The 17711-nt window shown below is 41.0% G+C and overlaps 1 protein-coding gene across 3 annotated transcripts; it reads right to left on the bottom strand.

Annotated features, from left to right (window-relative positions):
* Window positions 1-2430: 2430 nt before the first annotated feature.
* On the bottom strand, window positions 2431-15161 carry podn (podocan). 3 transcript variants are annotated; one of them, XM_017486693.3, is made up of 10 exons: window positions 14983-15158; window positions 13007-13424; window positions 11601-11694; window positions 10512-10576; window positions 9303-9412; window positions 9060-9216; window positions 8308-8423; window positions 7061-7718; window positions 5956-6104; window positions 2431-4175 (listed from the first exon to the last, which is right to left on the bottom strand). In XM_017486693.3, the coding sequence occupies exons 2-10, from the start codon at window positions 13259-13261 to the stop codon at window positions 3995-3997; spliced, it is 1785 nt and encodes a 594-aa protein (XP_017342182.2). In that variant the 5' UTR covers window positions 13262-13424; window positions 14983-15158; the 3' UTR covers window positions 2431-3994. The 3 variants fall into 3 exon arrangements, with proteins under 3 accessions (XP_017342182.2, XP_017342183.2, XP_047016551.1); XM_017486694.3 differs by having other exon boundaries at window positions 13007-13427; XM_047160595.2 differs by lacking the exons at window positions 10512-10576; window positions 11601-11694 and having other exon boundaries at window positions 14983-15161.
* Window positions 15162-17711: the final 2550 nt, after the last annotated feature.

The following is a 17711-nucleotide window of genomic DNA, read 5'->3' on the forward strand; positions in this document are numbered from 1 at the left end:
AGGCGCCACTAATCGAACGGCATTGTGGGTACACCAGTGAGAAAAGTGAAAAGAGACAATCACAACCATGAAAGAACTTTAAACTAAATGGTGGGTTAATTAGAATGATCAAATGTCCAAGTTGTTCAGGGTGAGAGATAAATGTTTAAATCTGCCTTTAAGAAGAAAAACATTTTAAAGATCTTAAAAGATTCTGTGCATAATTACAACTGATTTTTTTTTTTTTTTTTTTTTTTTTAATAAATGAATAAAAAGCTGTCATATGCATCATGGACAGTTCTCCCCCAGACCAGCAGAGGACATCCTCACTCACATTTCTGAATGTTTTCTTGTGTTGCCAGTGTCATGTCCTGTGTTTGTGCACACCTGTTCTGTGTCCCCCTAATTAGTTCCCTTATGTAAGTTCTTCCTTTTGTCTCCCTCATTGCAGAGTGTTGTGCTTCTTATATGGTTGTGTTGTTGTTGTGAGTCGCTTGAGTTTATGGCATGTTTTGTTATAGTTTTTTGGTTCCCATGTGTGTTTGTTAGTTAGTTGTTTATTTAATGAAGCTCATCTGCACTTATGTCCACCTTCCCTGGATACCCACGATATCTGAGAGATAAAAAAGAAAAACCTGATTTAATGTTTACAAAAAAAATTATAACGTACAAATCTGTAAAACAAACAAACAAACAAAAAAAAAAACACGACTCACTACTAGCCAGAAAGTATTGTGATATAATTTCAATAGCTTGGTAAATTATATCATCATATGTCCCAGCTGTGTTCTTCATTTGCTAGTACAAGGCCATGTTGCTAGCATTAGCTACTTAGCCTCATCCTGAGAAACGTCAGAACTGGCGTGTCCTCGATATTTTCTGCAGGATTAAGAACACTTTCGGGGTTATTAGCCGTTCTTGATGACGTTACTTTAAAAGTTCAGCTTTAATGTCATGTAAATAAACACTCCAGGGGCAAACTTTAACTGTATCTTTACAGGTCACATGATCAACAACTGTCACATACCGTATATAAAGGAGAAAAAACAAACAGCTGAGTGTTTTCTTTCAAAAATAATTTAATTGCTGTGTACAAAACACCTTAAGGATGATGATGTAGTACAGAAAATACTTCAAGATTGTTTTTTATTTAAAAATTTTTTTTAAAGGGGTGATCTGTTATAAAAAATATCAGATGTTTAGCATTTGCAGTCTAGGCTAAAACCGGTATGATTCTATTAGCTGAAATATGAACATTATTATTATTATTATTATTATTATTATTATTATTATTATTTCTAATCTTACTCATGATATTTGAAACATCATATTATTAGCTACTAATCTGATTTTGCTATTAGCTGTGTGTTAGCATGTAGACTGAGTTTATTATATGCTTTTCTAATATATAATAAAGCCCTGTCTTGGTGTACAGACGTCTGAGACCACTAGCAACAACAGCAGCTTCTTATCCCATTGGTTAGCTTTGCCCCGAAAAAAAAAAAGAAGCATTTTAAAGCATTTGTGTTAGTTGCTACAGAGGTTAGTATTAGTACAGAGAGAAAGCTAATGTTAGATCATTAGTCAGTTGAGCTAGATATGACTTGCTAGCTAGATATGCTTGCTAGCTACTGTCTACTGTATTGAAGGCAAACCTGTCAGTTCTTAGTTTAATCAGTTTCCCGGTATGTTAGCACGTCAGTTGTTGTTTATTGTTAGCTAGGTGACTAGCCACCAGATTGTCATAAAGGATGTTCTACTGGTCTGTTACTGTGGTAGGGGCTGCAGGGGTATACAGAAGGGGGTCGTTACACTTCTCGTTAGTGCGCTCATCCGCTGTAAAGAATAACATACAGAAAAAGTCAAAGAAAGAAAGAACACTTCTTTATGTGAGCCAGTTTCTCTCCATCTGTGTCTCAGATCAGAAGCCTCCAACCAAATGTTTTGAGTCATGTCTCCACGGACATGAAGGCACAGGAAATCTGGAGACCTGCTGCTGATTTCTGTAAAGCGTCTGAGTCTAAACCCTTTTTTTCTTTCTTGGAACCACTTTTGACCAAAGCCAAACGCCCCGACTTTAAACCCTCTCGTGCTCGCTGTTTTACTGCTTTTCAGTTCCAAAGGCGAAGACCTGGTTCTGGCCTGTGTGAGTGGAAACAGCAAGAAGGTGGTACCAACGTCCCTCAAGATGGATCCGTCATTAAACTCGACCTCGTCACACCTTGAATGAGATTCTCCTTACGAAAAAATGGAAGCCATCTGCTGTGTATCGGGTGTGAACGATAAAATACAACCCAATAAAACAAGCGGAAAAAAAGAAGAAGTACGGATTCCTGGTGTCCTGCACCAGAGATAGACACATAGCGGTGTGTTTGTGTGTGTGTGTGTGTTTGAGGGGGGCTGGGGGAACGTCAAATGTCGCTAATCAGAATTTCTTGCTAACAGAAAAAAGATTTTTCACCTTCTTCTCTTTATTAAAAACATTCAAACATTAAATATTAAACATAATGTAAAGTGTTTGTTGTCTCAACTTTTCTCAAATCTTCTCATTAGTGCTAGCGTACGGATTAACGCACGCGGCCTGTCCTGTGACTTACCGAGCAGCATTTAGTAGCTAGTTTAAAGAAAAAAACACTAACCTGACAAATCCTCATCCCTGCTTTGATAAAAAAAAAAGAAAAAAGTCTTGTTTTCAATGTTGAGTTAGTGTAAAAATTCATGATTTACAACGAAAAAAAACCCCCTGAATATTACACTTTTTAAAAAAATGTATTTTAATGTGTTGACATTTTTGAAGGAATTTTTTGAAGCTGACAAAAATTTCAGTCAGATTGATTTCTTTTTGGCACTAAATGCAGGTGATGTATAATTCGATTATCCGGTCCGTACAGGATTTCACAACGTTTTTTTCGTCATCGTTGTGGCCAAAAAACACAAAACATTTTCTGCAGCTTTTTAAAAAGATTTTTTTGTGCTTTGAATCGGCGAGATCACAATTAAAATAGTTTTAAATTATAAATAGTTAGAAATAGTTTTGCGTGGTCTATCGCAGTGACGTTTGTTGGTAGACGAGAGCTTTTAGCTGTACTCGTGTTCGGCGCGCGTGAATCAAAGAGCGCTTTGGCTGGACGTGACATCGTCACGACGCGTCTCACCTAAAATCTGCGGTAATTTTGAAAAATTGCATGTGCCTCTGAATAATGCGGAGTTTCCTCGATTTTGCGTTAATCTCCGCGATTGCGAAATCCTGGAGAGACTGAATATCTGTGTAAAATAAAAAGAGTTCCAGGAGTTAAAGAGACACAGTATATTTCTAATGATAATAAATACCAGATTTAAATCTGTGGAATTTAGTAAGTAGAATTAAATGATCATTTTTCAGACCTCAGCATATCTGCACATTAGTGAAGTTTTTCCTAAAGTTTTTTTGTGTGGAAAATATCTCAGGGTGAAGTGTTTGTCGTCGGCACCACACGACTCACCGGCTGCTCTTTCCATACTTTTGTTTTCAATTATAAAAAAGGCAAAGATCCAACAGAACTCTATCTGCTCCAGAAGAAAAAGTTAAAGAGATAAAATAATAATCCGTCACGGATAATTCCTTTAGAGCGCTTGTATCGTTTTCCCATGCTGCCTTGAGGCGAGTGACATATCAGAGCGGACATTAAAGTGGTTTTTGAGATAAACGAGTCCGAGGTTAATGGACTTCCTACACACAAACACACACACACACACACACACACACACACACACACACATTATAAATGATGTGCAAATGTAGCCTAAAGATAAAAAAATTTACATATTTATAAAAGCCGAGCTGCTCAGACTCGCATCATCTCCACTCTTATTATATCATCAGTAATGCTCAGAGTCACATGACCTGCATCATCATCATCATCAATATTACTTAGTCATTAATTACATCATCAGTAATGCTCAGAGTCACATGACCTGCATCATCTACACTCTATATAGTATAACTCATTAGAGTATTCTCTGTATAATGCTCTCTTCAGTTTATTGTTATTTTCGGTTGCACCTCTTCTTCCTCGTTTTCTGTATAGTCTTCTTCTGGCTCCTCTCCATGGTTACGGCGGGGTGTGGCGCTTCCGTGTCCGATGTCCAACACCTGCAGCTTGGACAGGTGAGAGAAGGAGTCCTCGGCCACGGAGAGAGCGGAGAGACGGTTAAACCTGAGAGAGAGATGAGAGAGTGAGAGATGGACAGATGCAGAGAGAGATGGAGAGAGAGAGAGAGATGGAGAGAGAGAGATGAGAGAGTGAGAGATGGACAGATGCAGAGAGAGATGGAGAGAGAGATGGACAGATGCAGAGAGAGATGGAGAGAGAGAGATGGACAGATGCAGAGAGAGATGGAGAGAGAGAGATGGACAGATGCAGAGAGAGATGGAGAGAGAGAGATGGAGAGAGAGAGAGAGAGAGATGGACAGATGCAGAGAGAGATGGAGAGAGAGAGATGGAGAGAGAGAGAGAGAGATGGACAGATGCAGAGAGAGATGGAGAGAGAGATGGACAGATGCAGAGAGAGATGGAGAGAGAGAGATGGACAGATGCAGAGAGAGATGGAGAGAGAGAGATGGACAGATGCAGAGAGAGATGGAGAGAGAGAGATGGACAGATGCAGAGAGAGATGGAGAGAGAGAGATGGACAGATGCAGAGAGAGATGGAGAGAGAGATGGACAGATGCAGAGAGAGATGGACAGATGCAGAGAGAGATGGAGAGAGAGAGATGGACAGATGCAGAGAGAGATGGAGAGAGAGAGATGAGAGAGTGAGAGATGGACAGATGCAGAGAGAGATGGAGAGAGAGATGGACAGATGCAGAGAGAGATGGAGAGAGAGAGATGAGAGAGTGAGAGATGGACAGATGCAGAGAGAGATGGAGAGAGAGATGGACAGATGCAGAGAGAGATGGAGAGAAAGAGATGGACAGATGCAGAGAGAGATGGAGAGAGAGAGATGGACAGATGCAGAGAGAGATGGAGAGAGAGAGATGGACAGATGCAGAGAGAGATGGAGAGAGAGAGATGGACAGATGCAGAGAGAGATGGAGAGAGAGAGATGGAGAGAGAGAGAGAGAGATGGACAGATGCAGAGAGAGATGGAGAGAGAGAGATGGAGAGAGAGAGAGAGAGATGGACAGATGCAGAGAGAGATGGAGAGAGAGAGATGGACAGATGCAGAGAGAGATGGAGAGGTAAATGAAAGTGAAGTGGAGCTGTTGGTTTTGTCCTTACACACACACACACACACACACACACACACACACACACACACACACACACACACACACACACACACACAGTCCCTGACCTTTAACATCCAATTAAAAGTAAACAGCTGCTTCCATCTCTCTCTCTCCATCTCTCTCCATCTCTCTCTCTCTCTCTCTCTCTCTCTCTCACCCACACTGTTATTATTATTTTTGTCTGAGCAACTGAGGTAGCGGCTTCCTTATGAGAATAAGCATACAGGGTGCTGGAGACCACCCACCTAAACACACACACACACATGCACACACACTACTCTCTCTTCTGAAGTGAAGGAAAAATATGGAGAGATAGAACACTAATATGCTGGGGAGGTCAGGAACTGTGAGTGTGTGTGTGTGTGTGTGTGTGTGGCTGCTGAGTGAAGCAAAGTTAAACAAATCATTACAGAAAAGCACCGAAACACAAACCATCACATTTCTCAGAGGTTGCATAAGTGCAGCACTCTGTGTGTGTGTGTGTGTGTGAGTGTGTACGTGTGGTATTACACAAGACCATCAGCTAAATGTGTTGAGCGTCACCATGAACAAGCAAATTAAAAAAAAAGCCTCTCTCATTCATACACACACACGCACACACGCACATAATCAAAGACTAATGGGGCATAAAGTGTGTGTGTGTGTGTGTGTGTGTGTGTGTGTGTGTGTGTGTGTGTGTGTGTGTGTGTGTGTGTTTTTAAGACCTCAGGAAGATGCTCTTGATGTTGGGGGTACTGATGAAGTCCGTGGCAGAGATGCTGCTGATCCTGTTGTTCTGCAGATGTAGGAACTCCAGAGACTCAGGAAGATCAGCAGGGACATGAGACAGCAGATTAGTTGACAGATCCAGAGTCTGACACACACACACACACACACACACACACACACACACACACACACACACTATAATAAATCAGTTTCACATTTCACAACAGCAGCTCTGACAGTAGTGCAGCTCACAAGTTTAATATGTTATCGTTTCTGTAGTAACAGCTCGTTCACAGGGATTTGATCTGGTCAAGTTTTCTGTAAGAAGATGTTTATGTAACACATATGGAAGGAGTCTCCAGTGTCAGCGCTTTGTAACAGTCAGATGTAAAGCTGTAACTTTACCTTTTCAGGACAGAGGAGTTTACGCTTTGCGGTTTTTCCGTAACGTGATAAACTGCAGACACTGTTTATGTCTTATTAAATTCAAGAGTGAAAGAAAGAGAGAGTGAGTAAGAGAGAGAGAGAGAAAGAGAGAGAGACAGACAAAAAGAGAGAGACAGAAAGAGAAAGAGAGAAAGAGAAAGCGAGAAAGAGATAAAGACAGAAAGAGAGAGAGAGAAAGAGAGAGCGAGAAAGAGATAGAGAGAAAGAGAGAGACAGAACGAGAGAAAGAGAATGAGAGAGAGAAAGAGAGAGAGAGAGAGAAAGAGAGGGAGACAGAAAAAGAGAGAGTCAGAAAGAGACAGAGAGAGACAGAGAGAAAGAGAGAGAGACAGAGAGGGAGAGAGAAAGAGAGAGACAGTAAGAGAGAAAGACAGAGAGAGAGAGAGAGAGAGAGAGGCTATTGAGGGAACGACTATTTATAATTGCAGAAAGAAACACCACGCTTGTGAAGCCATCTATTGAGCTAGCTAGGTGTTAACTTGAAACCATGGCAACCGGCAGCAAACCTGATTAAAGAATGTCTACTAGCGACCAATCTAAAGTGGAAAAATCACTTCCTTGTGAATGTGAGATAACAAACAGCTTTGGGAAAACAAACTTTGGACACTTTTGTCAGACAACAACCTTTTGCTAGGACCCGAATGAGCTTCTCACCGTAAGAGAGCCAAGCTCCTGCCACGCCCCCTGGTAGATGGAGCCCAGTTTGATCTGGTTATTAGAAAGATGGAGCTCCGCCAGCTTGCTCATGCCCGTCAGCGCCCCCTCTGGCAGCTCGGCGATCTGATTATCCTTTGCCCGGAGAACGTGAAGGCTCTTCGGAAGTCCGAGTGGCAGCATGCTGAGCTTGTTCCCGGACAGATCCAGGACTTCCAGCACTCGCAGTTTCCTGAAGGCGTGGCGATGGAGGCGTTCACTCGTCAAGCGGTTGTAGCTCAGGTTGAGCTCGTTGAGCGTGTAAAGAGTGCTGAGATCGTCACGTCCGATCTCGTTGATGAAGTTTCGGAGCAGCACTAGAGTGTGGGCGCGGCGCGGCAGTCCCAGAGGGATTCGCTCCAGCAGGTTGTGGTGCAGGTGGAGTGTGTGCAGGCGCTTGAGGCCGCGGAAGGCGTCGCGGTGGATGTGGCGAGCACGAAGCCGGTTGTGGTGAAGCAGCAGGTACTGAAGATCCTTCACAGCGCTGAGGGAATCGACCTTGACAGACGTAATGTAGTTCTTCTCCAGGTGGAGCAGCATCAGGGTCCGAGGGAGACCTAGGGGTACTGCGCTCAGGTTGTTGTTGGACAGGTCCAGGTACTCCAGCCTGCTCAGATGACTGAGAGAGAGAATCACATGAAAACATAAGTACAGTGTTCTCGCGATATCACAAATGATACCAGAAGAACAGTTATCTGCATAACTTCCTTCAGACAAAAAAAAGAGACAATGCTTGTGAAGTTCACTAAATTCCAGTTGAGAAAGCAAAAAGAGCGACTGTATGAGAGAGAGAGAGAGAGAGAGAGAACGTGAGATCGTGAGAGTTTACAAGTTACGTCAGGCATATCATGAGTTTCCTTCAAAATGTGTCATGTTCCTCGACTGAAGGAGAAAGACATGAAGTTGTGTGGTGTTTAGTGCTTCTCTACGAGCTTTTGGTTTATGTAGATTGAGGAAGAGAAAAGAAGATAAGGGAACGTTCATCCAATAAAGCTGTGAAGCAGGAAGGAAGGGAGTATGAAGTGGAAAAAGAAAGCTGGATGGGGAAAAGCGAGACCGTGAGAGATCTGAAGAGATACGGACAGAACGTGAGAGAGTGATTATGGTTCACGATAAAGAATAACAGGAAGCTGAAGAGAGGTTGCTCGCAGTGGGAGCGTTATGAAGAAGGTGAGGGTACGGCCTTTCTGTTTCACACCGAGTAAGACCTGAATGTGGTGTTCTCCATGCCACTGTTGCTCAGGAGGTTGTTCTGTAGGTACAGTTCCCTCAGATGGGGCAGGTTCTCGAACGCACCAGAAGGAATCTTCTCCAGTTTGTTATTCTGAAGGAACATGGTCAACAGAAAATACTTTTTAGAGGAGAAAGATTAGAAGAGACCTGCGAGTCAAATCTCAGTTTGGATAATATTACACGAAAGTGCCGTTGACGATTCTCAAATCTGATTGGTCAAAAAATAATGAGTCGTTTTTCATACGTCCTTTAGCTGGCAACATCGTTTTTGTCGTATTTTTTGCTCTGGGTGGGAGAGGCTTACTCTCTCTTCCTTGTCTATCACAGTGATGCTAGCCAATCTGTGAGCTCATGTTTGTGGAAGAGGATAGATAGTACTTTCCTCCGAGTGTGTTACACTGCCCTGTGACATAACATGAGCATCACTTCAAAAAGATCTACAGGTGTCTCAGAGGAAGCACATGCTAAACTAAAGTTAGCTAGTTGTGGGAATTGGGAAATTGGCAGAAAATCCGATATAAAAAAAACAGTAGGTTAGCTACAGTGTTTTGGCAGTATGCTAGCCCCAGATCCAAGCTAGCAATCTGGAAGTTAACCTGCTCTGAGTTAACTACCTTCGAGTGTTACATCAGCTGAGCTAAAATTGTTAACTGCGGTGGTAGACTACCTTCAGCTGCTAGCACACAATCTGCTAAGCTCTGAGAACGGTTCAGTTCGTTAGAGCTACCTTCAAATGAAGACGGAAGAGTGCTTTTGGCAGGCCTTTAGGGACGTAGCGCAGGAAGTTGCTGGAGAGGATTAACACCTCCAAGTTGTCCGAACCGTTGAACATTCCTTCTGGTAAACCTGCGTCGGACAGCTTGTTGTTGTGGAGGTACACTGACCTGAAACAAGGCATGGCAAGAAATGCACTCAAGTAAATTTACTACTCCGTTCAGTTTATATAGAAATGAGAAAGGGTTTAACGTGCTTCAGTCCCGGTTTCTCGCCAAACGTGTAGGGGTAGATCGTGGTGAGCTGGTTTGCAGCGAAGTCGGCGCTAATCAGCGTTGGCGGAAGATATCTGGGTGCTGCCGTGAGCTGTGAAACAGAAAAATATGACTCAGTGGCCAGACAGCAAGAATAAGAGAAAAGAAACTCAGCAAAATTAGACCATTAGGAGAAAGAACTGCAGCTAGAAACCAGCTAACAACCAACGATTTATTGTTGGTAATAAATAGCGACAGTTTTATAGTGTATGCTGGTATCCTGATATATTTGGTCTTTAAATGTAATAAATGTCATGAATACCAGGCAAATTAAGATGCCTAGCTGGAATACGCTGCGTTATCTCCGCCCCCGGGGTCAGCGTGTTAACCCTGGCTTCAGCCAAAAACCCAGGATGGGACGAGGAGCGAGTCTTCTGCTGGTCATGGTGACATGGATGGGGAATTGTTTTCTCATGACCAAAAAAAAAACGCCCAAGCTTTATTTCCCATCAGTGAATTTCCAAACAAATGCCGGAATGTGTTCGGAGGTTTAAACAGACGCTGAGCGGCAGCCAAAACCGGGACAAACTTTGACCTGATTTTTCTTTTAACCTTCCGACTTCAATCGGGGCTCAGGAATGAGCTTCATCAGAAATGTTTACAGTAGTTTTTGCTGCATTTGGGTCGACAGATAAAAAAAAAAAACATGTAGCTGTGTGGGTGAACAGCGAGCTACTGAGGTGTAACATCAGGAGAACGTAACAGACTAGCTCTGTTTAAACACCATCTTTTTGGCAACAAACTAGCTAGTAGACTAGCTCTAAGTGTTAAGTTAGCTAATGCTAGCTCAAAGGGACCACCATGCTAACATTAGCCAGTTGGCTAGTTCAAACTATTGTTTGTTAGATTTCCACCACTGCAAAAGAGAGTATAGCAAATAATAATAATAATAATAATTACATTTTAAATAGACTTTCCTGCGTAATGTTTTAGCTGGTGTTTTGGAGTGTTCTTGATAACAATATTGTGTGTCGAATCTTGTCAGAAATTGCATACCTGATTATCAGCGCATGTCTAATGCAGACAGATGTTTCATTTTGCTAAATTCGAGGGGGTTTTTTCTACACAGATACTTTAACTCGCTGTGTAAAGGTAAAGACTTTGTGTTGTCTTGCGTCATTATTCTAAAGAGCAACGCCTTCTGATCTCACCTTGTTATTCGCCAAGTATAAGTAACTGAGTTGCTCCAGAGCTTCAAACCCATCATCTTCAAGTCCTGGAACCACACACACACACTTTGCATATTGGAAGCTGACTGGCTCACAATACCACATAACTCGCTAATAAAAATTTTAACAAATTACACCACAGTTTTGGTGGATTGTGATTGGTCGTCAGGTGTTGATTAGTTCTCTATAACAGCGGCTCTGACAGTAGCGCAGGTTTATATTAATGCGCTCGCTCTAATACGTTATCGTTGCTATAGCAACAGCTCCTTCACAGGAACGTGTACAGCAGATGCTCAACTGATAATAAACTGTTTAAAATATTGTGTGTAATCGTTGATATTGTGAAGATTTCTGTCAAATGAAGACGTAAGGAGGGAGTCTCCAGTGTCAGCGCTGAGTAACGGGCAGAGGTAAAGTTGTAACTTTAAGTTTTCCGACATGTTCAGGAAAGACGAGTTTACGCTTCTGGAGAGAGAGAAAAATAGAACTAATTTGTTTCACAGACGGCCCACAACATTATCTCTAACAATAAACAAATTAAAACTACGGCGATGTTTAATGATCAGTGAATAATGGTAACAGTGACACTACTGAGTGTTTTGTTCCTCACAGAACTTTTTTTTTATGAAGTTACGCCATGGAATCTTCAGTATAAAGGAGTAAAGAATGTTGTTGTAGTTTAGGAAACAGTTCTTTAGACGTGACATTATGGATATTTAACTTAAGTGAAGGCTCAAAGTTTATTTTTCCTTGTATGTAATTCGTATTTTTCTGATCTCGCTGTACTCCATTCATCACCATCTGTTATTGTTCATTTTTAATCATGCTCTTGGCTACACACACACACACACACACACACACACACACACACACACACACACACACACAAAAACAAACCCGATCTCACCAAAAAAATCTAATTCAAGTGAACAAACTGCAGTGAAAGTGTTCGTTCTGCCAGAACTGAAATATACACGCAGCACTCTGCCTTTAACCCAAATGTAGTCATCCAGCCAAGTCTGATGAATCTGATGTAGCTATCAAATCATAGAAACTTTTACACACACACACCCTGCGTGGTGAGCCGATTGTTCTGCAGGTTGAGCGTCTCCAGATGAAGGAGTCGTGTGAGATCCTCCGCTCTGATCTCCGAGATCTGATTATTCTGATGCAGAAAAAAACCCCGAGAAAGACAGAATATTAGATGTCTTGATACAAACCTGGATTTTAATGTTGTTGTTTGTTTGTGTTTGTGTTTTGTTTTTCTCTCAGGAGCTGAAGGAAGTAAACGTGATGCTCTGACAGACCCTCTTTGCCTCGCCTCTTTGAGATTAGGAGATTATGGTCATTATATACAGTAAGCAGACGTTTATTCTTATTACGTGACATGCTTATGGTCACGAAGTTATCCGAGTGTTATTATATTAGAGATATTAACGTTAATGATCTCATGACACACAAGGGGTCTCATTTACTCGGAAAATATTCTAAACGCGTTCTTGTGATTTTCTGGGTTTCTATGCACAGATGTACATAATGAGCAGATTAATCATACTCGCACTGCACCGCTTGGCTCAGTCACATTAGCACCGTTATGTAACCTCCAATCAGAGAGGTGCATTAGCGCAGAGTTCGTAGTGAAGTCTCAGGGGGTTCGAGAGACTGTAATGGAAACGTCAATGTGTGTATATATATATATATATATATATATATATATATATATATATATATATATATATATATATAGTACATGTTGAACACTGAACATCACTTTGGGATGAACTGGAACTGGAGCCACCTCACATCAACATGAGCACCTAATCTCAACCTCACTAATGCTCTTGTAGCTGAAAGAACGCAAACCCTCACCCCCCGAAATCTAGTGAAAAGCCTTCCCAGAAGAGTGGAGGAGGTCATTATAACAGCAAACACAGGGGGAATCGATCTGGAATGGGACATATGGGTGTGATGGTTAGGGGGTGCACAAACTTTTGGCAATATAGTGTACGTTTAAGGCATTTAAACAGTATGTTTATTGGAGAGCGTGAGGACGGACAAGCAAGTGTCAGAACACCTGAATCGCACCTTGAGAGGGAAATGATCTTGTGTCAGTGCTCAGTGCTCGCAGAACTAAACTGCTCGCACATGCGAAAGTTTCTTCTTTACACATTCATGTCGCTTCAAGTCACTTCTCCGTGCTCGGTGTGTGCAGAATTCACAGCTTCCTGAGCACAGAAGAGGCGCTAACGGGTGTTGGACAATTTCTGGAATATTGTTCAGTGTGGAAACGTAGAATGTGGACCTGGGAATAACAGCATAATTCTGGAGATCGCCAGCTTTCCACGTCCGCCGGTCACGTGACCCGTGTATTCAACTCTACTAACTTTAATGCGGTTACTGGGGGGAGAAAAATGAAGAAAAGAAAAAGATCTAACACACGTGTGTGCGCACACACACGCACACACACACACACACACCTGTAGTGAGAGCTGGCGTGTGTTTTCCGGTAGCTCTTGTGGGAACTCGGATAAATTAACCCCGGCGCAGTCGACAACTTCCTCGGCCATGCAGCTGCACTGATCCGGACACATCGCCTCTGTGCTTCCCTTCCTGTCTCTTCCTTTATTCTTCTGGCCTGTGTGTTGTTCTTCCTGATGGTGTTCAGGCTCGGTTCCGAAGACAAGAGCGCAACAAAGCAGAAGAGCGCATAACACACACCTCCTCCAGATCATCGCTAACACACCCAGTACACACTTTCCTCTGGGCAAAAAACAGTCCCACACTCCAGAATGTGTGTGTGTGTGTGTGTGTGTGTGTGTGTGTGTGTGGTCTGGCCAAACCTCCGAACCAGACGAGCCTTTGACTGAGGAACAGATCACACTCTTCTCTACACACCTGCTAGAAACAAAACTTCATTAGCATTTAACACAAATCTTATTAATACAAAGATGTATTATTATTATTGTTATTATTATTATTAGTCGTAAGTAATAGTAGTAGTGGTAGTAGTTTGTGAGTTAACCTGTTCACTGTTATGTTATGTTACTGTTATGCTAAGGACAGCATCAGATGGAGAGTTTCAGCCTGGGGTGAAGTATGTGTGTGTGTGTGTGTGTGTGTGTGTGTGTGTGTGTGTGTGTGTGTGTGTGTGTGTGTGTGTGTGTGTGTGTTACAGTAAATCCAGGAGATCTGTTTTCAGAGTGAGTGGTTTTTCTCTGGATATGAATATTGGAGGTCATTCTTGGGTCAGTTTTGAGTTTTATTTCTAGAATAATCTCTACATTCCTGCCATGAAGCCCTAAAATAACGAAACCCACTTTCTCAGGCTCTGGAATGGCCAGATAAGGAGCTGGGGATTAAATTCTGGCCTGAGATGGCAAACACACTGACAGCTTTTTTCACCAGTTGTTTGGTTCACAGCCACAAGAGCGAGCACTGGAGTCTGAAACACTGGCACCAGAACAGGACAGAAATCTTTTCTCAAGAGTCACACAGCTGGATGGAAAACATGAAAACGAATTTAACTCTTCAGACCTCTTCCTCATTTATACAACACAGCAGATACGCAGGGGTTTCAACTCGTCCTTTAAACTATCCGAAAACAACACGACTCTTCACCAAGTGATAAGCAGCGTGGGGTCCAATCGTTACACATGAAACCAGATGAAGTACTGTTGTTGGTTACAAAATGTGCATTTTATTAAAAGAGATGTGTTGTTGATGCTTGTTTGTGAGTTAGTCTGTTTACTGTTTAGTTTGAAATTTATCTAAATGGCTGTAATGCATGTTTGCTAGTCTATTAATTAATTAACTGTCTTACTGTGTTTACTGTGTACGGTGCTTGTTTGCTGGCTATCTATCTATCTATCTATCTATCTATTTATCTATCTATCCATTCCTCCAGATATCCTCAGGTCATGCTAAAACTGAGTGATAGATAGATAGATAGATAGATAGATAGATAGATACCGGTTTCTCTCACAAGATTCAGATTCAAATAGCTTTACTGGCATGGTAAAAGGCTTTATATTGCCAAAGCCATATTAACATTAAAACATTATTAACTCTCTCTCTCTCTCTCTCTCTCTTTCTCTCTCTCTCTTTCTCTCTCTCTGTCTCGCTCTAGATAAATAGATAAATCCCTTTTTGTCTCTCTCTCTATTTATCTGTCTCACTCAACAGATAGACAGGTAGACAGACAGACAGATAGATAGATAGATAGATAGATAGATAGATAGATAGATAGATAGATAGTACGCTGCTGTACGCTGTAAAAGAACAACAGTGTGAAACCATCTGAGAATCTGGAGAAGTTCCACGTGTTCTGTGTGTCTGGAAAAGTGGAATGAATACAACAGCGCAACAGATGGGGAGAGAGAGAGGGAGAGACGGTGAAAGAGAGAGGAAGAGAGGAGGAAAAGGGGGTATGAGAGGAAATATAAAACTACCTTACCTCTCTGTCCTGCAATACTCAGATTAAAGTCCAGCTTTTGCGCAGCAGGTTTAAGTCCAAATGTTTGAACCTGCAGCTCCACTCAGAACTGATCCATCGTTCCAGATGTGCAGACGGAGAGTGGGAGTGAGACAGGAGGAAAGTGAGGAGTGAGAGAGAGAGAGAGAGAGAGAGAGAGAGAGAGAGAGAGAGAGAGAGAGAGAGAGAGAAATGCCAACGTTCCTCTCTTTAGCAGAATTTCCACTACTGCTGTGGAAATGACCGTGTTCATGGAGCTCTGGATGGAATCCCAGTTTCAGTGGCCAGTTAAAATGAGAAATGAGTAAAGTCTGGAAACATAAACAATACATTTCAGCAAAACTGTGCTTTTGTTTTTTCACCTTAAGGCAAGACACTACATGAAGAAGCAACAATGTTGGTTGTGACAATAATTTTTCAGAGTTTTTGGATAATTTGGTCAAATCTATCTTCATGTCTTCTCTTAATACATAGTAATAAAACATCTCAAAATGTTTATTTTATTGGTTTTGTCCATAATTTTTTTTATCTTTAAGCTCCACCCACTTCACAGTCACATCATGTCATATATCCCTGAACAGCTTGTTTCCTGATAAATATATACAATACGTGTCAATTTGTGTCATTATAAACCTTTATAAACCTTATAAAACACACTAACAACATGCAAACACATTAAACAACATTGTAAATATTTTTTTAAACTGTTGTCCTCAAAAGTTTTTTCTATATTCAGAACTAAAAGTTTCTAGATGTCCCGCATTCATGAAAATTCATTCCATTCCCATTAAAAAAAAATATCACAGAGGAAATTCCACAAACGTTTTTGTATTTACGTTAGATTTGATCCTGGAAAATGGCCCAAAAAAACAACGCTTTTTGTTCTAACAGTTTTCTTTTTTAAAAGAAAGACTTTTTTTTAAGTCTTTCACTTAAGAGCATTTTCACAGTGAGATACCTATTTTAGTTCTAACATCATCCAAAAAGTATATATTTTGCTTGTTTGTTTGTTTGATTTTATATGGAGACATTTAATTAGACAAAGCCTCATTTGCATAAATAAAAATTCTATAGTTCCAGTTTAAATAATGCTTGTAAGAATATTATATAAGCAATCGACTGGTGAAGATGATTGTTTGTGATATTTATTGTTTTTAAAATATTACTGTCATTCATGTAGTTTAAGTCAGGATTACTGTTGCTAGGCAAATGGAAACTCTGCAGGTAGCTAATGACTGAGGTTAATAATTCAGCTAAGTAAATCTTATATATAGACACACATCAGCAGTTGAAACTAAGACGAAATCATCAGGAACATCAACATTTACCTCAGGTGTGTTGTTCATTTATTAACAAAACACTAAAATTACACTTAAAATTACAATTTTCTTTATGAAGGCTTAGTCATTAGCTAGCTCATGCTTTGCCTGCAGACTTTCCATTTGCCTAGCAACAGTTCCCTACTACTTGAACAAGATTATCACATATCGACTCAGGATTAGTGTTTTTTCTTGCATACAGACAGTATGAAGACACAGCAACAGTCAAACTGAATCAAAATTGTCAGGAAAGTCAACATTAACCTCAGATTTATTAAGAAAATATTGTGTTCAATTATAATGGCTTCCGATTGTCTTTATACAACATTTACTTACTTAAATGTTTAGCCCCATTCAATAGCTAGCTTATTAGCTTACTTATCCCCATTCATTAGCTAGTTTACACTTTGTCTGCAGATTTTCCAGTTGCCTAGCAACAGTAACCCTGACTTTAACTACTTGCTCAACAAGTTAATGATGTATTTGACTCAATATTACTGCTTCATATCTTGTACACAGACAACGTGAACACACAGCGATAATGGAAATGAGACACAGTTGTCAGGAAGCTCAACATTTACCTCGGATATGTTGGTTAGTTCTTAAGAAAACACTCTGTTCAACTAATATTACATGTAATTACACCTAGCATTGACCGCTAACTGAACCTCCATGGGTTCTGCTGCATTGTTCATTCAGAGCTGATAGAAAATCATGACTCCAAACTATTTTTTCATTCACATAGACTCTTCTTGTAAACACAACGAATACGATGCTATCTGTATGCTGCGTTCCTCAAGCTAATTACATTTACAGGTGATAAGAGATGTGATTTGTCAGCGCAGTGATTTGCACACCAGAGAATTCATGTGTACTGAAGCTGATTGTTTAACCATTGAGAAAACGAGGCTGTTTGCAAAAAAAATTTTTTTTAAAAGAAGGAAATGTTGTGATTTAACGTCTCCCATGTGAGTGATTCATCACCATCGCTCTCTTCAGCTGTGCTTTCAATGCTTATTTTCACGTCCAATTTCACTAATAAGCTTCACAGAGTCAGGAATTATATGCTTTACAGGACTTCAGTGGAAAAAGGGTGTCTGAAATAACGACCAACAATCAACCCTGTTACCATACAGGCCACGTATGGGCCTATTCACTATATAGTGCACATAAACACCATCAGCTATCCACTGTGGGCGTGTCCCAAACCACACACCTTATTCACTATATAGTGCACATAAACCATCATCGATCCACTGATCTGTGATCTGTGATGTTTTCACAGCTGCACTTTCTGGAAGTGGTGAAGTCGGGCAGAACTCCAGCTTGGTCTCTGAGTGACTCACGCTGGAGGTTTGAGCAGAAAATCATCAGGACACTGTGATTATCCAA

This window comes from Ictalurus punctatus, chromosome 15 (assembly GCF_001660625.3).
Source record: "Ictalurus punctatus breed USDA103 chromosome 15, Coco_2.0, whole genome shotgun sequence".
NCBI classification, from domain to species: Eukaryota; Metazoa; Chordata; class Actinopteri; order Siluriformes; family Ictaluridae; genus Ictalurus; species Ictalurus punctatus.

Excerpts from the sequence above, each read along its gene's own strand:
- podn (XM_017486693.3), bottom strand. The coding sequence starts at position 13,261 with ATGATCTGGAGGAGGTGTGTGTTATGCGCTCTTCTGCTTTGTTGCGCT. Across the intron at positions 10,577-11,600 it reads CAATCGGCTCACCACGCAGG|GACTTGAAGATGATGGGTTT; the intron begins GTGTGTGTGTGT and ends GTGTGGTTCCAG. Across the intron at positions 4,176-5,955 it reads ATCAAGAGCATCTTCCTGAG|GTTTAACCGTCTCTCCGCTC; the intron begins GTCTTAAAAACA and ends TCTCTCTCTCAG.